We start from the raw sequence: 24,203 nt of genomic DNA on the forward strand, positions 1-24,203 counted from the left end.
CTAATAATGTTGATCCTAAGTAAATAAGTTAATAAAGGTGTTTATTTGTGTCTTCTTTCCTGAAGGATAATTCATTCTCTTCTGCCAAAATACATACGAGGTCCCAAAGGACAAGACTCGAAAATGGCAACGAGGATGTCAGTAGGTAAGCATCCGTGCACTGAGGGGGTAGTGGTCATTTCTGAACGATAACTTGCCCCTGAGAATGTTGCTTAAGTTTACGATTTAGGCCAACACATGATTGGTGCAATACTTTATTTTGATAGTTTATCTGGTATGAATCTAGAACTTGACTTTCTCCTCGGCACGTTTCCCTCAGACTCATCCGAGGGCTCGGACCTCCGTGGACTTGCCTTCTTCCGGCCCATGTCCATCAAGCTCCAGCAGGCCAACGGCACGTCGGACAAGGAGGCGGGCCAGTGGTGGGTGGTAGAGGAGTGCTCCTCGGTTCTCACCTCCGGCGAACAGAAATGCCACAGCATCGAGATTGTGGTGTTCAATGACAAGGTCAGCCCTTCAAGTCTGGGCTTTCTGGCCGGACATGGGTAGGTAGACAAAAAAAAAAAGATGTGGGATTTACCGAAAAATATACCAACACTTTTGCTCCGCACATTCAGTAATATAATCTGGTCAATGTTTATTTGTATTATTAATCATGCAGCACATGAGCAACAAACCAGATTCTTTGGCTGATTGAATATTTCAAACTATTTTTGATAAATAACATTGCAGTTGTTTTGTTTTCAGACAAAGCACAATGACATGTGATTCTTAATTTGAAGTGTTTTCTTTCTTTGTTGGCTGCAGAATTGTCGGCCTGTACATGTCGGTGGTTCTCGTCATCGGTAAGTTCGTCCGGGAGTTCTTCAACGGGATCTCTCGCTCCATCATGTTTGAGGAGCTGCCCTGCGTGGACAGAGTCCTGAAGCTGTGCACGGACATCTTCGTGGTGCGGGAGACCGGAGAGATGGAGCTGGAGGAGACGCTGTTCGAGAAACTCATCTTCCTCTACCGATCGCCAGAGACCATGATCAAGATGACCAGAGAGAAGAAAGACAGCTAGGACGCAGGACGCCCACCCTCCCTCTGTTACTAGGGTTGAAAGTGCTCACTTTTTAGTGTCTTAGGGTAGAGCAAAGACAGTAGTTTTAGTAGTTAGTAAGAACCGCCAAGCACACTATGCAGCAAGACTATCTTTTCTTCAGGTTTTCCAACTTGTACATGTAGAAAAACAAAAATAGCTCTTAATACAGAAAAGATTGATCTCAAAGTCCTGAATATTTCTTTTTATAAGGACTTCAATCCTTTCCCAACAAAAAGACTAACAATCAAAATATTGTAGTCTTGTATTGTGGGATATTCTTTGCTCTAATATTTAGGTCCTTGTTAAATTTCAGCTGAACTGATGTAGAAGTTTTAGAAGTAGGCTAAAGCAAAACCAAAAAATATGTTTTGTGTTTCAGTCTAAATTGGTGTAATGGACACACAGACGAATGTAGGCCATGATTGTTGCACTTATCTTCCTGGTTCACACAAAATAAAATTTACATTTGTTTTATTTTAGTAAGGTTAAAAACACTGCTTGCATACTAAAGTGTTATGTGGGGGAAATTATATAATTTAGATACATGAGGCATACCAGTTAAGGGCAGATGTTTTAAGAATAAAGTATTCCTTATATCCAGTTAACCTGAGTTGTAATGGTACATCTCCAACAATACAGCTTCCATGGAATAAAATTATCTAGCTTGAATGTTAAGATTTAACTGACTTTACTGACAAAACTCAAACTAACAAAACTGATGCAAAGTCTGAACTAAGATTTTTAATTTTGACTTGAAACCTTCAATAGCTGGATTTCTCAACTCCTTAATTTTTTTTCTCTCATTCGTGCTTAATAAAACTCTGGAGAAAGTTAGACCTACTGGAATAGTAGGGAAAAATAGTCACAGATGTTACAGAACAAGTCAGACTTTAACCAGGCATTCACAACAGAACCAAATTATGTATTTAACAGTCGTCTATGCAACTTAATAATCGGTCAAGAGTTCCTGTCTACTAACATACAGTTTACTTTGCAGTGCATGTGTGTCTGATGGTTTTGGGTTCAGGATTTGATGGCATTTATTGCAGATCCTTCTCGTGTTAAACTCCAAACTTGGACAAGTGAATGTATCAAGCCTCTGTAAATACCACATTTCTGTACATGTCCATATATACTCATTAAATATTAAATACCAAAACTTGTTACACAAAAATCTCTCAGCATCTCATTCTGCACCTCTTGACTTTATGCACCAACTGAAAACCAGAGAGGCAAACAGGATTCAAGGTACTCATTTTTAATTACAAATGACAAAGAACAATTTCATTCAGGCCCCAGTCTTTAATGTGACATCTAGATGTTTTCGAACTCTTCTTCTCTCTTTCTTCTCCATGTTTTGAAGGACAGGAGGGCAGCAGGGCTTCACAACCCAGGAACAAAAAAAAAAACTATTTACACCACAGATTCACATCCTGAGAGGAAACAAAGGAGAAAGAGAGAAATATTAATACACATCCCCTCGAAAACCTACTTGGAAGTGATGACAGACAAGCCTATATTTCAAAGATGAGCAATGCATTAGTTGTATTGTTTTTGAACATCCACTCAAGTACACTAATTGAGTTTCTAATAATGACCTTTTTCACAGTATTCTAATTTTCTGAGACACTAAATTTGAGATTGTCTTTATTTGTGAGCCATAAACATTAAATGTGCACAAAATGAAAGCTTAAAATACTTGTGGTTAATCTATCAAACGACCGTTCTGAGAGATTACTGGAAGGAAATACTGCCCTTTTACCCAATTTTTTTGTACTAGTAAGTATTTTTACACTGTCTATAATGAGAAAAGATACTACTTTTTGCTTTATTTACAATTGCAGGCCAATTAACTGACTAAAATATTTATGAAAAAAGTAGTTTGCTTGAGATTTTATAGCACAAATATACTTTTTTTTTAAATCTAATGAAGTATTTTTTTTAGCAATTATGGGTCAAGTTTCAGATTAAATTTAAAGAGAAATTACAAGACAATTTCAGATCTTAAAACATACTTTTAACCTACACACAAGAATTTGGCATCATTTTAATGTTATGATATTTGATATTTCTCTTGTCAAACAAATCTGAAAGTTTTGCTCAGTACCAATAGACAGCCCGTGAATAATACTAATTAATGGCTAATTGAAAGTCTTGGGTGAGTAGAATGCATCATAGAATGATGTGGATTTCACAATAACTTCAAATTCTGCTGTTAGAACCTGAATAAATGCTGCTCATCCTAACATAAGGACGAAAAGAACTACTCTCTAGCAGGTTTTTTTTTTATTTTTATTATTATTAACTTACATGCTGTTTTTGGCTTGATGATTTTGACACTGGCTTCTGCGGCCTTCAGTGCCTCGCCTTTGAACTGCGGCTTCAGCGCAGCCCGCACAGCGTTGGCGCAGATAGCGGAGAAGCGGATGTAGCTGCATGAAGGACACACCGGTTAGCTTAATGCTAAACAACATATGCTAAGTCTAATTATGACCGGAAAGGTAGTTCCATGTGTTTCAAGTTACAAATGCACCTAAAAGAGCCAGTCAACATTTTTCGTTGACAGTCTAACTCTAATTAGAACCCGTGCAAATCGGTAGGTTAAGCATCAAAGCTAACTGAGGCTAATAGCATGGAGCAGAACCACACAAATCAAATAAAGACGAAACAACACTTAAAAATACTCTTACTTGTACGAGCAAGTTATGTTCGTACATATCACAGTTTCCAAATAATCACCCACTAAATAAAATTTAACATCATTTTGTTACCTCAGGCCTGCCTGTCTCCAGTATGCAACCATTTTGACTGCTCCGTGACTTCAAGGACAGGTCGGGAAGGTGCGTGATGACGTCATATCACATACGCCAAGCTTATTTTGTCCAATCGGGAGCAAGTCTGTCAATGATTGGCAGAGATAGCAATTGCACATCCCTAAACAGAAGCTCCCTCAAACACTGACAAGACAAAGGTCTCATATAATTGATTCCGCTTCATGCAGTCCACTGACTATAAAATATTACCTTAACACATTTATTAATGTGCAGTGTTACGGGCCACCCCATACAATGCTACTACTGTTTTTTTCTTTTATGATGTGAACAAAGAGTTTGTAATTTAAATCGTCTATTCTATTCTATTTCTATTCTATTCTATTCTATTCTATTCTGTTCTATTCTCATAGTTCTTCATTTTATTTTTCAGTACTTGATTTGATTTTTAATATTATCATTTATTTTAAAAATGCATAATTCGAAGAATTATGTATTCATTTTTTAAAATATAGCGTGTGTATATTCGTGCTTGTGTATATCACTGCTAGATGTAAAAAAAAGTTTAATTCATTTTTAACTTGAACCCATTCTTTTTTATTTACAAACCCTCTGCAATGCTGTATATGAATTAGGTTTATTTTATTTTGACTGATTGAAATTGTAAATTTAAAAAATCCAAACTTAATTTTATTTTAGAATGTCTTTCCATAAATATTGTTTATAAGCGCTCAGTTTTCATTTTAGAGATATTGAGATTGCTTTTTTCATAATTTAGTGCAAAACTATTTAGCTATAACCCTTATATTGAATACACTTAAATATACCATTTATTTTTGGCAGAAATCTTAAATGTAGACTGAATTTGTGTAAAACCACGTAGTGAGTAACTGTAGCCTATTTACTTTAATCTGTTAGAGGAGAGGAAAAAAGGAAATTAATTAAATAAATTGTAGATTGTTCTGGATAACGCTGTGAAGTATGCAGTTCTACCACTAGGGGGCAGTAACGCTGTTCAGCTACAAACACCCAAAGCAGGGCTGTAGTCGGTTGTCGTCCTTCCTCCTCACGGTCACGCTGTCTCTAGTCACCGGCTCCCGAGCTTCTGACGGAAAAGCCTGTAAAAATGAAGATCTGGGCGTCAGAGCACATTTTCAAGTAAGTACCTTTCTTCATGCCAAGATGTTTGACCAGCCGCACGGGTTGCAGAGCTATGGTTTTGTCTATTGTGTAGCCAATTTGAGTTGTTCCTTCTTTTTAACCGCTACCGTTGTTAGCTTCTTCAGCTAAGGTTGTGGAGAAGTTAGGTAACTCGAATGAAAGCGGTTTAAAGTGTCTTGCCAGTCGTTTATCAGACATGTATGTTGCCGCTTATAATAGCTAGCATGAGATACTTTAGGCATTTTAGCTTATGAAGTCTTTATTGAGTAGGAGTAAACCGATAGTTAGCCGAGTTAACACACCGACAGCTTTAGTTTTCTATTCTAAGCTCTTTCCCCCCCCCCTAGTTTTTGTTAAGTTTCGTCACATTGTTTAAAATTAACTGATGTTTTCGTGTGTTTTTCTTGAATTCGGGTGGTTTTCTCATATCGTTTTTTAGTTTTTTTTATTTTTTATTTTTTATCGCGGGTTCAGATCTGCCTCCAGGGCGGCCAGTTTAACGTTATGTATAGCATTCTCACTGTTACATAACTGTCGGCGTGATGCAGTGTTGGAGCAGAGGCGCATCCATCAAATAAGCAAGGATTAAATTACACTCTGATCCTATCAGGAGGCTGAACTGAATTAGATGCAGAACAATAGTCTGGTTTGTGTTATTTTCCATTTCTAGAAGTTTCTGGGGGAGCTGCTACGTAGTGATGCTGTGAGTCTGCGCAGTGCGCAGCAACGCCGCACTGCTGCCTGGAAACGGCCAGTCGGGCTGCAATTGATTCAGTTCTGTGTTCCTGTGACATAACAATCTTATAGTAGACACCGGTTTTCTTTTTTTTTTGTTTTTTTTTTTTCAGAGCAAAGCAAAAATACTATTAGTGAATATTGATAGTTTTAAATGTGTGCTCTTATGTTATCCAGTAAATCTAATGTCAAACTGAATTATTATTTGACCAATAGAAAATATCCAGATCAGTTCAGAAGAATATATACAAAAAGGAAAAACAGCAATGCAGAGAAGAAGAAAATAACACCCTGCAAGTTCTGAAGAAAACAGTGCAACATAAGCATGACAAAAGCTACAATTGTTGATATTAAGATAAATTGTTTAAAATACATACACTTTGGGTCAGTTTGCACGCACACATTGCAAACTTTTTTCTTCCATTTTTCTTTTTACTCATGCACAATGCACAATTATCTATAATTTAATTCTGATCTCTGCTTGGATCCGTATTTTCTTAATGAAATAGGGCTGAGATGGTCAAGCTAGACAGGGAGTCAGTTTCCTGTCCTGTCTAACTGGACACACACAACCACTTTTTCTGACATCAGGTTGTCGAAAATTAAAAATGTTTGATTTTCAAAACATTTTCAAAAATGGCCCCTTGCTGGTGTGAATTAATGCATAAATGCTGTTAAACAACCTCCCAAACTCAACTCCATTTTGTACCCATTTGTTTAATCGTGGTGTAAATGCTTTGCTTATTTTAAAATAGTTCAGAAAACTGGATAGAAGAAGACAACAACTCAAGTCTTTTTGTGGACGTTGAGCTGTAATAAACATAATCTCTTTCTTTTCATATTACCAGTCACCCATGGGAGACGGTGACCAAAGCAGCGATGCAGAAGTACCCCAACCCGATGAACCCCAGTGTGTTTGGTGTTGACGTTCTGGACAGAAATGTTGACTCAGATGGACGGCTACACAGCACCAGACTTCTCAGCACAGAGTGGGGGCTTCCCGCCATAGCCAAATCTGTATGTCTATTCATCTACGAGACACTTTTGACTTTAATCACGTTCCAAGTTCTTCTGTCTGCATCGGGCTTGACAGGTGGCTTTGCTTTCAGATCATTGGAGTAACGAGAACATGCACGTATGTTCAAGAGCATTCAGTCGTGGACCCCAAGCAGAAAACATTTGAGCTGCAGTCAACAAATGTAAGTAGAACTGATGTGAATGTGTGGAGTCCAAGTTAGAGGAACAAATTAATGTATTCAAGCTTGAGTCCAAAGTGGGTTTAGATCCCACTTTGGGAATCAATCAAAGGGCCTCAGTTTTTGTTGGCTGCTGGTCATTTAAACCCTTCACCAGTTTGCAGCCGTGTTCCCTTTCTTAATATTTACAGTATTTTAGTAATTTGTGTGTACTTTTTCTCTGAGTTGAGCATTTTGGTGCTTTATGAAATTTTATTTATTTATTTATTTATTTATTTATTTTTTTAGAAAATTGGAAAATAATAATAACGAAAGCCCTAATTAGTGCAGTTGTTCTACTGGAAGATGCTTGACATGTTGTTGTAAAAAACATTTTTTAGTTTTAAATTATAACATAATATCTTTTTGTTGCAAATGGTTGGTTATTTGAGTAGATTTAGGCATTCAGACAATATTCAAGTGATACAAAAAGTGTACTGCACAGGTCTGACATTTCTAATGTTGATCTGAAAGTGACACATAGTTGGAGGTATTGACACTTCCAAGAGAGTCGGGTGCAAAACTGCAAAGGTAAAAAAAAAAAACAATCAAGGGGAATAAAGACCAGCATCTGTTTTGTTTTTAAGACTTTTGGAGGTAGGAGCAAACCATGTTAGAAAATGACTCTTTCTAGGCTCTCTCGGATGGAAATTTAATTGAGATTTGTTTCAACGTTTTGCTTTTTAAAACCATTAATTGTGTCTGTTTCATCTGCCTAGATCTCCTTCACTAACCTTGTATCTGTCGATGAGAAGTTGACATACAAGCCGCATCCAGAAGACCCTGGAAAGTAAGTGACTTAGGTTTACTTGTGTACGCCGTAGCCAGAAGCAGTACATCTGCCCAAAATATGTTGTTTCTCACATCTTTGTCCTAATGTATATAATCTCTATAACACAACAAGGAGTGATGGTTGTGCTTTTTATAACCTGCATTGGTTTGCTTCGTGCTTTCAGAACGGTGTTGACTCAGGAGGCGCTGATCAGTGTAAAAGGCGTCAGTCTGAGCAGCTATCTAGAGGGACTCATGGCTAACACTATATCTGTTAACGCCAATAAGGTGAGTCTGTTTTTATTTGATCTTTTTAAACCAAACACCAAAACAAAGTTGTCTTGATGTTTTTTTTTACGACAAGAGTCTCTGTTTCCTGTTGTTTGTGACTTGTGTGAACATCTGTTTCAGGGTCGGGAGGCGATGGAGTGGGTCATCAGACGGCTGAACACTGAGATCGAGGAGCTAGCAGCCACTGCTCGTGGCTCCATGCGCGTTCCAATGGCAGCCGCTGTCACCGAAAAATGACCTCTGCATTTCTTTTTAATGTATTTTCTGCTTACTCCAGCACCATTAACTGACAGACTGAAACGTGCCCCCGTTTCCCCCCCTCTAATCTGCCAAAACAGCCTAAAACCGACCGTCCCGTCCTCTGGTCCCACACATGCTTGTCTGGATTTTTCCACGAGAACTTGGTCTGTTTTTTCTCAGCAAGTCTGCACCGACCGTCTCCACTCGTTTCTGAGGAGAATACCAGGGAACACTGAGGTGGTTTAGAAAAACAGGGTTGACTCAGACTGAGCTTGAAGCTCACAGGACTGTCGTTTTGTGACATGGAAGTGTTTTTAAAAATGATTCACACTGTGCCTACACATCCACCCGGCAACGCCAACTTTTCCGTCCCCCTCGTTTTTCTCCGGCTGTAACATTTCATTGTTATTTCAAAGCATTTTTAGACTGACTGACCACTTCATCCAGTTCTAAAAGCAGACAGGCTGTAGGAGCAACTGGAAGCTAAAAATCTCAGCAGCTGCTCATATTTTGAGGTTACATTTCTCTGTTTCCTGCTTTTTGTGCAACAGGGTGTGTTTAAATTGGACCTAGTCTTGTTGTGGTACTGAAGAGGTGGAGTCGGTGATAGAAAAGACAGGTTCTCAAGGTACTTGTAGAAATCTGACACTGCCGATGTGCTCTGATTGCAGCGGTCCAAAGCCAGCCATGAGCAGAAGGTGGCGCCGTAGAGTATTGTTCCTAAGAGAGGAGGAGCAGCTTTGAGCTTCTCAAAACGATTACAATGTGATGCAGGTGCTGGTTGATCAGCATAGTTGATTGGTCTCCTCTTTTTTGCAGTCTGTCTGATCTATTTAAAAACAAAAAAAAGATTCCCTTCCATTCTACAGTGAGGATATGCTGTATGGTTTACATGTTACAGTTTAAGAATGTTCATGTTTGAATGTTTAACTTATTTTCAGTATGTAAACTTTATAAGTGGAAGAAGGTCCCAGCAGGGTGCAAACGTAAAATGGAAGGAGTGGGTTCGGCGTTTTGCTGATTCTCCCTAATGTCAGCGGAGGATCTCTGCACTGACTGTGCCAACATCAGTTACAAAGAACTTTACTAATTTAATACCAGCTTACGGTTGAACTTTGTCACATTATCCTCTCTGTATGCTTTGACCACTTCATCTTCCTGTTTGTAAATGTCAGTATTGTTTTTTGTTGCGTTGAATACATGTTAAGACTGTTGAACTGCTCGTTGTGTATAACTTGAAGCGGGTGTTTTATTCAGTTTTGGTTCTAGCTGAATGGAGGAGACCCGTATAAACTAAGTGGATGTTTGGTCCGTCTACTCTAGCACTCTTCATGGACTTCCTTCTTCTCACTGTAAAATTTTCATTTGTGCAAATGGAACTTTGTTCAGACTAATGCTCTTACAGAATTCAGCTCTTACCTTCTGAAAGGTTGGTAACATCACCAGTGTACAGTCGGTCCGATCTCATTATCAATTCTGGGCTTTTTCACTCCAGCTACCAATTCAAAACATCTTTTTTTTTTTTTTAAGTAATATTTTACAGACTGTTTCCATCATGTTATCCTCTGAATACAGTGTCTTGTTTCATAAAAGTAGTGCTTTTTTTTCTATGGGGAACATTTTAACATCGGCTGTAAATACTCATAGACTCATTTATATTTTCATGGTGCTACATTCCGAGAATGTAAACGTGTACCAGAAACAAGAGTGAGCACTGGATTGTTTCAAAATAAAAGAGATATCATTGTTTCATCAGTGCTGTGGAGTCTGCTTTTTGAATTGTCTCTACTATTTTAAATAGATGATTTGTAATGGTTTCTTTTTTTTTAGATTGTGAGATATTTTTCTTTTTTAAATTCATATTTAAATGGAGTTTTAAAAGAACTGAAAGAAATCCACTCGGTAATAAGTCATTTTTCTCTTCATAAAAAGCAGTCCTAAAAAGTGAAAAACGATACTATGAGGGAAATACAGAAAAAAAAATGCAAGTAGGTTTCTAATAGTTGCTATGGAGACCTGTTCACCCAAATCCCACTTTTTGCAATGATTTTATAACAAGATTAATGAGATTTGGAGACTTTTTTTCCCCATCTCCTTATCATCCTGCTCAAAATAATCTGACTCTTCCAGTCCAGCATATTGGCTAAAAGAATTGAGCTCTATGTCATATTTATACCTTGGGAAAATGGAACATAATATAACATTTTTAATTGGTATTTCAGCATTTATGAATGAAAAATGACTTGATGTAAATGGGTTTTTGATCAACTTTACCAAGAATGTGAAGGTTGCAGTGTTTGGATAAAGACCATGACACCATGTAGGAAGCTTGTCAATATTTATTATGAAACAAATACAAGCAGGATGCTTCCAGTTGCTGGTCAGTTGTCTCGCTCAGGACCAGACGAATGGTCATATGTTTTTTTTTTACATGTGTTAATTTTCTGTTCACGTGTTTGTACGCATTGGGTAGCAAGGTGTGGTAGATTCAGGTTTATATTCCAGTCAAAGGTGCATTTCTCTCGTGGAGAGAGATTCAAACCAGATCAGTTAAAGCAGTTCAGATTTGGAGTGTGAGCCAAGAACAACAACAAAAAAATATGTTTCACAGGTATGATGTTGACAAGTAGGAGCTTCTGTCTGTCTGCAGAATCTGCACATCTGAATAAATGCCTACAAACCCCTGTTTGGAAGACAGACAATGATCAGTCAGGCAAAAAGACATTTGTGTTAATCAAAGAACATGAATGTGTGGGATAAGTTGGTCACCTTCTGCATTTTCAGGACCGTATTGACCAGTTGTGCGTGTTTCATTCTTGGTAACATGATCCCTTCTCCCAGTTTTGCTAAAACAAAATATATTTTATGACACAAATGCTTAACAGCATCTGATCTAAATAGTTAAAATATATTTATTTGCTGCTATTACATGTAAGACTTAATGAGGACGAAATCAGTCATGAGATCATGAGCTGTGGGCAAAGTGATTTAACTAAAACTCACCGTTCAGTTTGCCTAAGACCACAACCATCCCGCTCTTTATTCCGTTTTCCAAAGCATCAGTCTGCAAACAGAAACATGGCATATTGCACCACAACCCAAATCAAATGACCTACTTTTACTTGCCACTTACCTTAAAGTCTCCAATTTCACTTGAGCCCAGTGTCAAGGTAACACTAAAAGGGAGCAGTGTTGTTAACTTTGAGGGAAGCTAAAACTTTGGGTGTCAAATATTTCATTCTGATACATATTTAAGGCGTACTTATTCAACATCATGGAGCCCTTCAGCTTTCCATCGGCAATCATCATTTTACCGGTGAACCTTGAGTCCTTCAAAGGAAAAAAAAATATGGCATGATTAAATTATTGATTTCTTTTGAATTAGTCCAGCTGATTGGCATGCGAAATATCAGCAGACTGAAAGTAGAAATCAGTTCATATTTGGGTTACCAACACTATAATGTAAAATTAGAAGGCCAGGGTGCATAACATAATTCATTTGGTCATTCTCTTAGGTAAAACAGCACAGGTACTTACAATGTAGAGTGTGAACAGTGGGACCTGTGTACCATTGGATTCAGTGGCAGAGGCCTTTACACAGATGTGGACATCCAGGACACCAGAGCCGGGTTGGAAGGAAAACATTGGAGCATCTCTGGCATTCACTTGTAGATTCATCAGCAAACCCGGATACATCTTGGGAAGCTGGACAGAGAGAGAGAGAGGGGGGGGGAGGGGAAACGTTTCAGAATACTCAGTTTAAAGGAAGAAAACTTAATTGATACCCCTATGCGACTAAGTCGGAACAGATAAGCCTACCTGAGGGATGAAACCTCCCATTGCTGAGGTATTCAGGCGGAAAGGAATATATGGGGGTATCTGAAACCGTAAACCATGGAAGCATCGGCAAACCGAGAAATCCGCAAACACAAATTCACAATATTTTCCTCCTCTGCTCTCTCTCTCTTTGTGGCTGCACCTACCATGCTGTCATTGATGAAGGCTTGGAGCTGTCCTGCTGAGAAGTACCCAAATGAGGCAGAGTTCAGCGTGAACTCTGACAAGCCCACTGACAGCATATAACCTGCCAGCTCAGGCAAGACGAACTCCTGGGCCACAAATGGAGGCTCTGCGTGAGTTTTGATGCTGTGGAACTCTCCCTTCAAATGAGAAGATCACACAATCTGTCATAAAACATGAATACACGTTCATAATGCCACACAGAAGCAGTTCCTGAAGCTTGCGTCCTGGTTGCCGTGGCTTACCTTAAACCCTAACTTCATATTCGAAGGTTCAATGTCAGGGTCGCCAGTGAGAGGGACGTCAAAGCTAAGAACTTTGTTTACATCAAAGGAAACTGACACAATACATAAAAAGTATTGTTTTAATTCAATCAGTAGTCTTGAATCTTTCAATTAAATTTGAAGAGATTCTATTTAAAGGATGTTGCAGTACCGTTCATGGCCTGTAGATGGTGGTCTAAGTTCATGATGGTGTCCTCCACTTCAGGACAGATCTGAGTACAAAACAAGCCACAAAACAAGCTGGTATTTACAGTTTTCAGTGTGGTCAGATTAAGAAGTATAATATCAGTAATATGTTTGAATGGCTTGCTGAAATACATACTTTACTTTGTATTATTCCAATGATATGTCCTTTGAAATACTTGACAAATGGCTGGAAAATCCAACTGTGGACATAAAAGAAAACAGATTTGACAATGGTAAGGTAGATAAATCCCTTTGTTTATTTTATTTTTATTATTTTTATTTTTTTTTCTCTGTACCTGGCTCCACCGTGGAACTGCATGGAAACATCTCCGACCGAAGCTTTACAGTTGACGCTGGTGACAGACAGACGCCCCCCAGCATTGCTCCCAAGCTTCACGGCAGAGGTCACGTCGATGTTAAATATAGCCATGTCGAATGATCCGCCGTCATGTCTGGAGATTTAAAAGACAAAGATCAGTGGTGCTGCTGCATACCTCACCAAGCTCTAGCCAAATACTAATGCTGTTTAGCAGGTTTTTATATAAAACAATAATCAACACATATTTGATTTTGAGCATGTGTATGTAAATAATTTACGTCTCTCCCCTGAGGAAAAAGCATGATGCTTCAACATGTGGCTCAACATTGTTCAGGGTAATGTGCAGTGTTGTTTGTTTCACCAAGGTTTTACATGTGGGTCAAAAAAAAGTTGCATTCTGGTGTCATCTGAGCAGAGATCCTTCTTCCTCATTTGCTGTGTTCACTAATTGGATTGCAGGAAACTGCAAACATTGCTTTTTTTTAATGTCAGTCGTGTTTTTTTTTTTGTTTTTTTTTGAATGAGGGAAGAGATCTGTGACCAGATAGATCCATTTCCTCCTCAGGAGTCTCATAAGATCATCAGATTTTATTAAGGTGTGTGACACATGTTCACATGCAGGCCACACTTTTCAACTTTTGTTTTGTGAATTCGATAACTAGTGTACGTATTTTTTTTTCTTCCTTTCACTTCTGTGAAAGGAATTTGTTTCATGTTAGTTTCCAATATAAAAGACATAGAAATTTGAAGCCAATGGGACAAAATGGGAAACATTTTAAGGGATGTGGATATTCTTGAAAGGCACTGAAATAATGTTAGTAAAATGTAGCTTAGTTTTACTAAATTCTCACAATAATGCGCTTCATTTTCTCAGTGCTATCATTCTGCTACTTGCGGCTATTCAGAATCTAAATCTTACCAAAACTGTGTTAAATGTTATTTTCTGTTCTAATTTTTTATGCTAAACTTGATGTGAAAGACAGAGGTAGAAACAGGAAGTAAAATAAATCACAAACTTCCTCATTATAGCAAAAAGAAAACTTAAAAAAAGATTTTCAAAATTGTTTTGAGATGCCACTGCGATAAAATAATTTCCTGGTAGAGTTGCAAAAGCAGTGAAGACTGTCGTCCTTTCAACAAATCTGGCTAACCAACTGGAAAAATTGATTTATTTGGAAGGTCAGGATGTCTTGAAAACTGTATCCTATGGAAGCACCAATGCAACGGGTCTTAGGGAAAGATGAGGCCATTCGTGTTTTAATCAAAGCGTTGAAGGTCAAAAAGGAATCAGAACTTACATCACACCAAACTGATTCCTCCACTCCCCGGCAAGAGCAAAACTGAGACCTGCTATCGATGTCGTCAAGCCGCTCTGCTGGACAAACTCTACGCTAGGCTCTGGAAGGTCGCACTTTTTTATAGTCACACTAAAACACAAGAGGAAAAAAAAAAAACAGGGGTGGAAATGTACGTTGAAGTCTGGGATATCTGCAGGTTATATGAATGAAACATGGCAAACCAGTAGACACACAAAGCTGTGAAAGCTTGTTACTGTGAAAACACAATCCTACCCTGATAGTGTGTAGTAAACCCTTCCGATGTGGATGTCAACACTGCCACTGATGTCAGGAAAGGTTATTTGCTCCAACTTCTCTTGAATCCATCCGGTGCCCTCATGTTTTCCTGCAACAACGGCGCATGGATAGCAGAGCAGGACATATGCTGAACAAACTAAGCTGCTGCTCCATCCATCCATCCATCCATCCATCCATCCATCCATCCATCCATCCATCCATCCATCCATCCATCCATCCATCCATCCANTCCATCCATCCATCCATCTCATACCATTTTGAGTTGAAGGGTGTCATGTGACAAATTTAAAGAAATATTTGAATAATTATAAAAAGTTTTAGGCCTTATCCCGGAAAAGCAGCACATATCTTGTTATAAAGTCTATGATTGTGATATAGTCAATGATTAACAGCAATTACAAGCATTTGGGTGTTTTAAGAGCATCTCACGTCCCCTTACCGTACTGAAGCCCTTTGTTTGTCAGGATGACTTGCACTGCAGGGTTCTCTCCACACGCGCACGACAGGAGCACAAAAACTACTATCACACATGGAAGCATTTTTTTCTTCTTCTTCTTCTTCTTCTTCTTCTTCTTCTTCTTCTGTGCCTCCCGTACCTGTAAAACGACAAAAGAAAAATCAATTTGAACAACAGCTCAATCCTTTCCAGCATGTTTCAAAGCCTCTGAAAAGCAAAAGTGACATTGATAACATACCTGAAACGAGGCACAGATGGCGGATGAAGTTGGATTAAAAAGCTCTTGCAGAAGGATTTTGATCTGGACGAGAACTCAGCCTGTTCGTACTGTGGCTGCAGACAAGCGAAGACATGCGACTTGTACTTCTTGTACCGCGCTGATGAGAAGTGAAACTGGCTGACACCTGACAATAGCAGGGGGATAGTTGTCTATGATGGTATGAGGAACTGAAAGTCACAAGTTTAATTTTCCTGTGTTGCTTCTAAGCTAGCGGGTGTAGGTAATCTCATCAAAAAATACCTAAACTATTCAAGACTTAGGCATTAACTAACAAACGGGAAATAATATTTTTTTCCCATCGTTTGAACAATAGGTATGACCGGTAATTTGAAAGTGTTCTTTTATTATCCTTAAGATGAAAATAGTGGTTGTTGTTTGACTTTAAATGTCTGTGCTGTAAAGGGATGGGTGTGTGTATGTTTTGCTTAGATGCAGTAGATTAGACTATCAAGAATTTATTGAACTAGAGCACACTTAAACAGTATTCTTTGAGTGCTAACACTACAAAAAAAAGAAAAAAAGAGGAAGCTTAATTAACCATTCAGAACGGAAGTTGAAAAGTGTCCTGTGGAAATGACTCTAAGCAATGAAACATTAGAGTCACCAGCAATAAAATATTTCATTTATTTACCTCTTAATTCAACAAATACTCTTAATCTCACACACCATGAGTAGTTCCAACAAATCACAATGAAGAACACGTTCAATAGGAACAGAATATTATCAGACACTCATCTTTTTTGTTTGTTTGTTTTGCAATATTACACAGTTAGGATCCACTTGCCTGCACTTGATTTCACTCCATCCAGAATGACACTTGAAAACACAGAGGAAACAAAGGAGGACTTCAGAATATTAAAAAAGAAGAAGAAACTACAAGTCCCAACAGAAATGTATTCATTCTGTTTAGACCACTACACAGAAGATATTCATGGTTTATAGAGCACCATCTGATCTGATGAGTGCCTGTTGTTTTCTCTGATTATTGATACCTATAGCAGCTCAAAAACCAACAATAACATATTGACTTGATTGTTTTTCCACATATTTCATTCCTCAGATACGAACACTGACACACTTACTGACATTTTTACTGAATCTTTGCATAAAGGTCAACACATGGACAGAGTCTTTAATGCCCTCTTCTTCTGGTGCGGAGCTTGTGTCCTCTCTGTCCGCTGAATGATACACTTTTGTTTTGTTTTTGTTTTTTTTTTTGTTTTTTTGGAATGAGTAAACTACTTTACACAACACCGATTAGGAATAACATTATGACCACCTGACTAATAGTGTGTTGGTCCTGACTTTTGCTGCCAAAACATCCCTGACTTATAAAGCAACGGACCCTTGAAAGTGAACTGTGGTATCTGTAGGCCGTGGGGCTTCCACGACTTGGACTTGTTTGTCCATCACGTCACACAAATGCTGGACTGGATTTAGGTCTGCTGAATTCAGAGGCCAAGTCAACACCTCTGACTTGTTATGTTCCTCAAGCAATTTCTGAACCGGCTTTGCTTTGTAACATTTCCACAAACACCACGGCCATCGGAGAATAATGCATCCGTGAAAGGGTACGTGTCAAAGGAACGTTTATCTATAGCATCGCATTGTCTTTGCTTACTTGCCTTCTTTCATTATGTTAGACTTTTCTAACTGTGGTACAAGTACTACTGCTGGTAAAACAACAACAACAAAAAAAACAATAATTTTGTATTAACAATTGACAAAGTAAAGACCAAGCGAGTTAAGTTAATGTAGAGCCAATAAGTCAAAAGGGTAGTCATAACAGACTGACCTTTGTTAAAATGGAAGTACATTGGAGGAAATGTCAATAAGCCTAAAGCAGAAGAGAATGAACTGAACACTGAAGTATAAGAATGGATTTCAATGACAACAAAATCGACTTAAATGTGTTGTAGCTTCAAATGAGAAAATCAGTGCATGTTCAAATGCTGGCATTGAAACATTTGGACCAGGCTGCAGCTAATCAGCACAAATGGGTGTCGAATCTCCAATGACTGCAAATGCATAAAGGCAATTAGGGTGCAACTGACTGATAAGCTATTTGTTTTAATTTAGTGCCTGTGCTGCTCCATTTCTAACACAGCCCTGGGCAACCACCCATTAAAGATGACGTCAAATCTAACTCCAGCTGAAAGCTGGAAACACCTCACCATAATTTGGTCCACCTTCAAGGACAAAATGTTGTTTTGCTACAGAGCACATCCCACCCACCAACAGGAACGACGACGACGACGAGCTGGTCAGTGTTTTTCACCTTACTTCTCAGTGGTCATAATGTTGTGCCTGATCGGTGAATATAGTTCTTTATTGCACATTATCACAAAGGCAAAAAATAAAAAGATAATACATTTCACACAAATTATTCTCCTTTTAAAGTCCAGACGGTCAAAACCGTGTATTTTGCGAGCCTCCCACTCTCAGTCATGGATGTCGTACTTGTAGGCCTCTATGAGCCCTTCAATGGAGTGGATGAAGCCTGATATGGCACATATGCCCCCAATAACAAAAATGGAGACATCAAAGAAGACATGGTGCCACAGAAGGTTTCTCCACTGGAGCTTTAGGTGGAAGAGGCTCGGTAGGAGGAAGCACAGGCCTGCACCCGTCAGGCTTCCAGTTAGACCCATCAGCAGGGCAAAATGCGGAACAAAGACGGCCATGAGCAGGGTAAAGACCACCAGGCCTACCCTTAAGCCAAGACCCCAGGTTTTTAGCTGGCCGTTGGGGCCGTAGCAGTCAGGAAAGAGGGCTCTGCCGCCGTCCTGGAACAGTGATTTCTCCAGAACTTCTACGGCTGCAAAGAACGGCAGAGGGTAGGACAGGAGCGCCTTGGCGACAAGGAAGAGGTTCACCACAGCCCGGATGGTCGAGGGCAGGTTATCTGTGATGACCTCTTTGGTGGCGTCCGCCCAGGTCAGGTAGGCCACCAGGGCGAAGAGGCCCTTGAGGACGCAGGCTGCGATGTGGGTCCAGTCCATCATGCAGTGGAACTCGCTGGGCTTCTGCATGTTCCCCTCCAGGGAGGGCAGGAAGATCTGGGAGGTGTAGCTGAACACAATGATGCCGATGGAAATGGGGAACTTCTTCACGTCGATGTAGAACTTGACCTTCTCCCACGCCCACTCGCGCGCCCTGGACAGACAGTAGGCGATCACGAGGATGTTGATGACGAAGTGCGCCAGCGTGCACAGGAGGCTGAACTTGGAGACGGCCTTGAGGTTCTTCAGGAACGCGCAGGGCAGCAGCGCGGCCGTGGCCAGCACCGACCAGGCCTTCTGGGAGACGGGGAAGCTGGGGAAGCTGTTGTACATCAGGTTGCCGCTGACCACCACGTACAGGATGCACGTCATGACCAGCTCGATGATCTGGGCCACGTTCACCACGTGGCCGCCGAGTGCGGGGAAGCGGGGCGCGCAGCAGGCGTTGGCAATGTCCACGTACGAGTCTCTGACGCGCACCTTGATGCCGTCCTCGTTGTCCTCGTACAGGCACGCGATGAGGATTTTGCCCGTGTAGCAACACACCACTGCCGCGAAGATAATGAGGAAGAGGCCGAGGTATCCGCCGTGGAGGATGGCGTACGGCAGGCCGAGGACGAACATGCCCTGCGGACAGAGAAGCGCAGCTCAGTGATAATAAGCGAGGCCCCGCATCGCAGTGACAGGCCGATCAGCCCGGGCAGGCAGCGGCGGGCTTACTCACTCAGCTCCCGTCTTACATAATAACGATTTAAGACGTTCATCGAATGGGCTTTAGAATAATAATGTTTTTTTTTTTCTTTTAAATGCAATCTGTTATTGTTAATGAACAATGCGTTTCCACATCCCATTTGGTCAGCGCCACGTCGAATCATTCAATCATTATATTTTTATTTATTTATTTATTTTTATTTCTTTGACTGTAATTGTAATTTGATGAAGACGCCGATAAGCGCACCTCGTGGCAATCGATGTCAACCAGGCCCTGCCTGGAGCTCCGCTGATAAAAAGATTTGAATAAATAAACCGCGAGAGCCGCTCACCGCAGTGGACTCACGCACAAAGCGCGAATGCAGCGTGAAATTGTTCTGCATTTAATTACGACCGAAATCTACCCCCCAGATTTTTTTTTTCTGCTTCAGTCCAACAAAAACAATGTATTTCAATCTTACATTTCCGACTGTCTGAGAATGTAAAAATGTCAAATCAAGGTGACTCCTTTTGTCCCGTGGCAGGCCTCATGCAGCTGCATGCAGAGACGATCCAAGTAGGTTTGGGGCCCTAATCAGATGTAGTGTTTTACTGAAGCTTATGCTTTATAAATCTAATATAACCAACTATTAAGGAAAGCATTTACCAGCCAGAATATAATAAACAACACTTTTATTGACCAAAAATATAACAGCACTGGATGTTTCAGTGAATTTGATTCTGTACATTTCTATTTTTGTTGTTGTTGTTGTTAATTGTAAATGATCCGAAATAAATACTCGTCGCTGTAAATTTGTTACATAAACCTAAAAGGAGTGAAAGAAATCATTTATATAATTTCAAGAAGATGTAAAAAAAAGACATTAAAATAAAGGACAACCTAGCTTTAAAACAATTACTGTACTGTTATTGAAAACTTTTTTTTTTGCTGTAACTAAATATGTTATTTGAAAGTACATAGTTGTATAACTTATTGCACATGTTTTTATTTTTTTAGTCATGTTTTCTTAATTTAATATGTTGGAACATCTTGTCTACCAATATACACTGTAAAAAAATACTGGTAAGTGGTAAGTTAATGTATGTACAGTTGTCTTCAATTTGTTTCTTTCACAGCATTGTATGTGAACTTTACATTTTAAATTGTTTTGCTTGAATTGAGTTGCAAGATATAGAGGCCGACTCATAGAACTTAAGATAACGTATATCTGTATTTTTAAAGTTTGTTCTTAATATACCTTACCTTAATCCTGTTTTTTTTTAATACCATCCCAAAATATTTAATCGACAAATCCAAACATTATTTTTTTGCTGAAGTTGTAATTTTATATTTTGTTTTCTTCTAGGCATGCTGAAGACTAAACGCCTAAGTAATTTATTCAGAGAAAATGATGAAACTAACATTTAACATTCTGAATGCCAGGATTACCCCTGCTTCACTCAAAAAAACGTTTTTAATTCTACACCTGACCTGTGGGATGTTGCCCCTCTACTGCTGTAGTGGGAGCTGCCTGCTTCGCCTATTCCTTGGGCTGGTTGTGAGCACATGTAACCCCCCCTCACCCTTCTCTCCACCTTCTCTCCACCCCCGCCGACTCACACATGGGTGATAAAAGCACCTGAATGGCATTGGTGACGTTCCATCCAGCTTCCCATGACGTGATTTTGGGCTTGTCCTCCTCCAGGGAGCCGTCGCTCTTCAGGGTCGACTGCCTCGGACCGGTACCGTCCCTCTGGTAGCGGGTGTCCCCCTCCACGTCCCCTTCTCCCTCCATGTCACCCCCTTCCTCCTCTTCCCCCCGGAGGACATCCATCTGCATCCCTTGCCTGTAGTCGTAGTCCAGGTCGTCGCACTCTGCAAAGCCCAGACCCTCTTCGTCCGTGGCGGCCTGGAAGCCCAGCCGGGCGAACACCCCGCTGACCTTGGCCTGGGATTTGTTGGACACCGTGTGGGCCGCATTGGTCAGTTTGTTGCTGATCTTGTGTCGGATTAGATGAGCCATGTTTTATTAATATTGTTATTATTACTTATCCAAGATCAATTTGTTCTTCACTTCAAGAAAATCTGATAGATTAGTCCCCCCCCCAAAAAAGAACATGCAGATCGATGTTTTCGCTCCTACATAAAAATCATGCCTGTTGGCCTTTGAATGTCGTCGCAGCTGATGTTCCTCCAAATCGTTAGAAAAATCCTCATCCGCTTTTCTTTGCTTGTCCATCCATGTTACTCCATCAGAAATCACCTTCCCTCATAAAGGAAGACAACAAAAGAAGAAGAAGAAGAAGAAACCAACACGCGTCCCGGATGCTCGTTAATTGTATCACTATTTTTTTATTTTTTTTTTCCAAAGAGTGTTTTCAGTTTAGAATCCAGCGTCTGATGCTGGAATCAGAAAGATGCTGGATTCTCAGCATCAGTACCAGAGAGAGAAAGAGGGAAGAGGAGTGGGGGGCGCGAGGAGCGTGCACGTGTCCGCAAAGAGTGCCACAGCCCTCGCGCTCCCGACTCGCGCGGGTGGCAGAGAGAGAGAGAGAGAGAGACGTTTATTCCCTGGGTGAGAGTTTAACGACAGAGTGATCACGACCTACAAAATAAATAAATAAATGAATAATATATTTATATATGTGTGTAAAAAAAAGAAAAAGATCCGGCCTGTTGGAGGCAGAGCTTCAGAATTCCCTCTGAAATGATGCATGAATAAAAAGAAAACACCAAACACCTGCTGCCACAATGTGATCTGGCGGAATGGCAAAGACACCTGCCACCAAAAAACAGCAGGTGACGTCTTTCTAAAAATGTAATTAGGCAAAAAAAAAAAAAAAAAAAAGAACCTTACAAATGTCCAAAAAATTATTGAAGACGAGAGCCTATAAGAAAAAAAAGGGAAAAGCCCAACGTATCCATTTATTTATTTATTTTTTATTTTTTATCTTTTACTGGTAAAAACAACATTCTCTCTCTCTTCCTCCCCCCATGGCCCGCGGAGCTGCAGTCTAACATGTGAAACCAATCTGAAATTTGTGAAACGAAGCGCGCACCACCCGACAGCCGACACACGCGGGCCTCGATATTATCATGCAGATTCGCGTGCAGCGGGCCACATTTTTGTGCAGAAAAACAAAAGGCTCTGCGATTTTGGCAGGATTCAAATAGGAGCCATTTGAATTGGATGTATCTTATTTTATGTATTTGGGGGAGGGGCGGGGGGGAGTGTTTAATATAAAATTTAGATCCGTTTTTTGCCCTTTTAAAGAGCTTCGAGAATTTTTGTTTTATCTTTTTATTTTTGTATTTTTTCTGCCTTATGACTTTCCTGCTCCTCATCAGTCCAGATGAGCTCTCTCCTCAGGCTGTAAAGGGATGCAACTCGTTGCTGACATGATGAGCCTCCTGCAGCTGGCCAGATGCGGAGCTCCGGCAGCACCGCGGACAGCTCCACTCTGACATTCGACTCGTCTGTCTTTTAGCGCCCTTAAAACGCTAATTCATTAAGCATTCCTGTAATTTGTGTAGTTTTGTTTTTGTTGTTGTTTTGTTTTGTTTTGTAGGCTATATTTTCCGAATGTGCACACAGAAAACAAGTCAGAGAGGAGTTACGAGGTTTCTCCTCCACCTCAGCTCTAATCCCTGCAAATAGGAAGCACCTCGTCTTTGCCTCCCTAATCTGCTGTGACAGGGCTGAGCAAAAACTGTCATCCGGTCTTTGCAGTCGGCTTGCAGAAATGTGCCCGACTGTGGCAGGGAGCTAAGAAAAAAAACAACAAAAAAACAAGGGGCTCGTCTTTCAGTTGCAATTTGAACAAAATAAAAATCAAATCAAATAAAGACGGTTTATAAGTCTTTATAAACCAATAAAATTTCTGATTCTGACTGAGCCTTTGTTCTAGGTAACAAAGGCTCAGTCACCAAGAGAACGGAGTAAAAAAAAAAGAAGGGGAGTCAGTGCGGCACGAGAAACACTGCAAGACAAAAAAACCCCAAAAAAAACACGCAGCATGGATGAGAGGTCTAAATTTAGCAAGCGGCCGGAGGACAGAGAAAGTTCCGCATGTTTTCATGCTTGGCTTGGGCTGCTCTGGCAAGCTGCTGTTCGCCCTCATGTTAGTTTGTGTGGGTCATCCGTGGGTTTGAGAATATGAACGGATACGCGCGCGTGGGACGGCGGAGGAACCAGGGAGAGTCCTCGAGGCGTTTCTCCCCCACCCCCCTCCCGCTCCCCGCGCGCGTAACGCGCAGAGTCCCACGCCGCGGGACAGAGGAAATGTCACACACATGCAAACACGCAGGAAAAACAACAACAAACAAACAAACATGCAGATCAATCTTATTTATGAGCACATAATTCGACAAGGGACTGGAACATGTAAAATACAGACATTTGAACATAATATACAAAAAAAAATGCCTCACTACTGAAAAAACACTTCATTACAAGATTTTCTGACAAAGGACTTTGGGGTTGGTTTGGTGACTGAGGCTCGGATTAATTCAGACTCCGAGTGTGCAAAGAAGAAGGAGTCTTCAGTGGGTGTGCGTTAAGTGTTAATGTGTGTGTGCGTGTGTGTGCAGAGGCTTACAGCCTCCACTGACAGCCGTGCAGCGCTGACTGAGAGCAATAATCTCTGATAGTTGCCATGGCCACTGTAATTGGACTGTGTGTGTCTGCACGTTCAGATTTAAAGGGGGGTAAACTTTAAATCTTTAAATCTGGGGTGGTGGGGGGTGGATTTTCACACCACAAAGTCTTTTGTGAGGAAGCTTTTGGTAAAAGCAAAATATAAAGGTAGAATTAGCCATTTCAGTAAGTTTTGTTCATTTTTCACAATTAATTTTTAATGACTGCTGCTTTGAGGGGGGCTTGAGAAAACCGACAGAGAGACCACAAACTCCTGAGGAAGAGGAGTTCAGTTTGATGGGAACAAACTTAAACAAAAAGTAGAACAATGGTTTTGAAGGATATGGGTTCTTGGACCAGAGTAAGTTTTGGTGCCCTTCCCACACAGGTTTGTGTGTGTGGGTGTGTGTGGGTGTGTGTGTGTGTGTGTGTGTGTGTGTGTGTG

The 24,203-nt window shown here is 40.2% G+C and overlaps 5 protein-coding genes across 5 annotated transcripts; 2 read left to right on the plus strand and 3 right to left on the minus strand.

Annotated features, from left to right (window-relative positions):
• Nucleotides 1-11: 11 nt before the first annotated feature.
• LOC103156047 (piezo-type mechanosensitive ion channel component 1-like) lies at nucleotides 12-1,446 on the plus strand. Its single transcript, XM_007577949.2, has 3 exons — nucleotides 12-145; nucleotides 320-545; nucleotides 808-1,446. Exons 1-3 carry the CDS (start codon nucleotides 124-126, stop codon nucleotides 1,061-1,063), a joined length of 504 nt encoding a protein of 167 aa, XP_007578011.1. The 5' UTR covers nucleotides 12-123; the 3' UTR covers nucleotides 1,064-1,446.
• An 880-nt stretch (nucleotides 1,447-2,326) lies between these two features.
• On the minus strand, nucleotides 2,327-3,967 carry LOC107833818 (ATP synthase subunit epsilon, mitochondrial-like). Its single transcript, XM_016664023.1, has 3 exons — nucleotides 3,856-3,967; nucleotides 3,395-3,516; nucleotides 2,327-2,517 (listed from the first exon to the last, which is right to left on the minus strand). Coding segments are annotated over exons 1-3 (156 nt in total). The 5' UTR covers nucleotides 3,888-3,967; the 3' UTR covers nucleotides 2,327-2,515.
• A 904-nt stretch (nucleotides 3,968-4,871) lies between these two features.
• Nucleotides 4,872-10,043, plus strand: LOC103156048 (PRELI domain containing protein 3B-like). The gene is made up of 6 exons (XM_007577950.2): nucleotides 4,872-5,013; nucleotides 6,600-6,768; nucleotides 6,861-6,950; nucleotides 7,706-7,776; nucleotides 7,943-8,045; nucleotides 8,169-10,043. Exons 1-6 carry the CDS (start codon nucleotides 4,982-4,984, stop codon nucleotides 8,283-8,285), a joined length of 582 nt encoding a protein of 193 aa, XP_007578012.1. The 5' UTR covers nucleotides 4,872-4,981; the 3' UTR covers nucleotides 8,286-10,043.
• A 566-nt stretch (nucleotides 10,044-10,609) lies between these two features.
• On the minus strand, nucleotides 10,610-15,539 carry bpifcl (BPI fold containing family C, like). Its single transcript, XM_007577952.2, has 16 exons — nucleotides 15,388-15,539; nucleotides 15,132-15,288; nucleotides 14,669-14,780; nucleotides 14,396-14,524; nucleotides 13,075-13,230; nucleotides 12,915-12,978; nucleotides 12,744-12,804; nucleotides 12,554-12,645; nucleotides 12,272-12,448; nucleotides 12,108-12,167; nucleotides 11,826-11,993; nucleotides 11,551-11,618; nucleotides 11,422-11,464; nucleotides 11,292-11,352; nucleotides 11,058-11,134; nucleotides 10,610-10,971 (listed from the first exon to the last, which is right to left on the minus strand). Exons 2-16 carry the CDS (start codon nucleotides 15,229-15,231, stop codon nucleotides 10,894-10,896), a joined length of 1,446 nt encoding a protein of 481 aa, XP_007578014.1. The 5' UTR covers nucleotides 15,232-15,288; nucleotides 15,388-15,539; the 3' UTR covers nucleotides 10,610-10,893.
• Nucleotides 15,540-16,029: 490 nt separating this feature from the next.
• Nucleotides 16,030-21,619, minus strand: LOC103156050 (vesicular inhibitory amino acid transporter-like). The gene is made up of 2 exons (XM_007577953.2): nucleotides 20,762-21,619; nucleotides 16,030-19,058 (listed from the first exon to the last, which is right to left on the minus strand). The coding sequence occupies exons 1-2, from the start codon at nucleotides 21,143-21,145 to the stop codon at nucleotides 17,871-17,873; spliced, it is 1,572 nt and encodes a 523-aa protein (XP_007578015.1). The 5' UTR covers nucleotides 21,146-21,619; the 3' UTR covers nucleotides 16,030-17,870.
• Between the last annotated feature and the right edge of the window lie 2,584 nt (nucleotides 21,620-24,203).

The sequence above is a fragment of the Poecilia formosa genome, unplaced genomic scaffold (assembly GCF_000485575.1).
Source record: "Poecilia formosa unplaced genomic scaffold, Poecilia_formosa-5.1.2 Scaffold461, whole genome shotgun sequence".
In the NCBI taxonomy this organism is placed as follows: Eukaryota; Metazoa; Chordata; class Actinopteri; order Cyprinodontiformes; family Poeciliidae; genus Poecilia; species Poecilia formosa.

Coding starts and splice junctions, on each gene's coding strand:
- bpifcl (XM_007577952.2), bottom strand. CDS start 15,231: ATGCTTCCATGTGTGATAGTAGTTTTTGTGCTCCTGTCGTGCGCGTGT. Junction 14,525..14,668: donor GTTTACTACACACTATCAGG/GTAGGATTGTGT, acceptor CTTGTGTTTTAG/TGTGACTATAAAAAAGTGCG. Junction 11,465..11,550: donor GGCTCCATGATGTTGAATAA/GTACGCCTTAAA, acceptor GCTCCCTTTTAG/TGTTACCTTGACACTGGGCT.
- LOC107833818 (XM_016664023.1), bottom strand. CDS start 3,887: ATGGTTGCATACTGGAGACAGGCAGGCCTGAG. Junction 3,517..3,855: donor TGGAGACAGGCAGGCCTGAG/GTAACAAAATGA, acceptor TCCTTCATGCAG/CTACATCCGCTTCTCCGCTA.
- LOC103156050 (XM_007577953.2), bottom strand. CDS start 21,145: ATGGCTCATCTAATCCGACACAAGATCAGCAACAAACTGACCAATGCG. Junction 19,059..20,761: donor ACGTCACCAATGCCATTCAG/GTGCTTTTATCA, acceptor CTCTGTCCGCAG/GGCATGTTCGTCCTCGGCCT.
- LOC103156048 (XM_007577950.2), top strand. CDS start 4,982: ATGAAGATCTGGGCGTCAGAGCACATTTTCAA. Junction 5,014..6,599: donor GCGTCAGAGCACATTTTCAA/GTAAGTACCTTT, acceptor TCATATTACCAG/TCACCCATGGGAGACGGTGA. Junction 6,769..6,860: donor TTCCCGCCATAGCCAAATCT/GTATGTCTATTC, acceptor CTTTGCTTTCAG/ATCATTGGAGTAACGAGAAC.
- LOC103156047 (XM_007577949.2), top strand. CDS start 124: ATGGCAACGAGGATGTCAGTAG. Junction 146..319: donor GGCAACGAGGATGTCAGTAG/GTAAGCATCCGT, acceptor CGTTTCCCTCAG/ACTCATCCGAGGGCTCGGAC. Junction 546..807: donor GGCTTTCTGGCCGGACATGG/GTAGGTAGACAA, acceptor TGTTGGCTGCAG/AATTGTCGGCCTGTACATGT.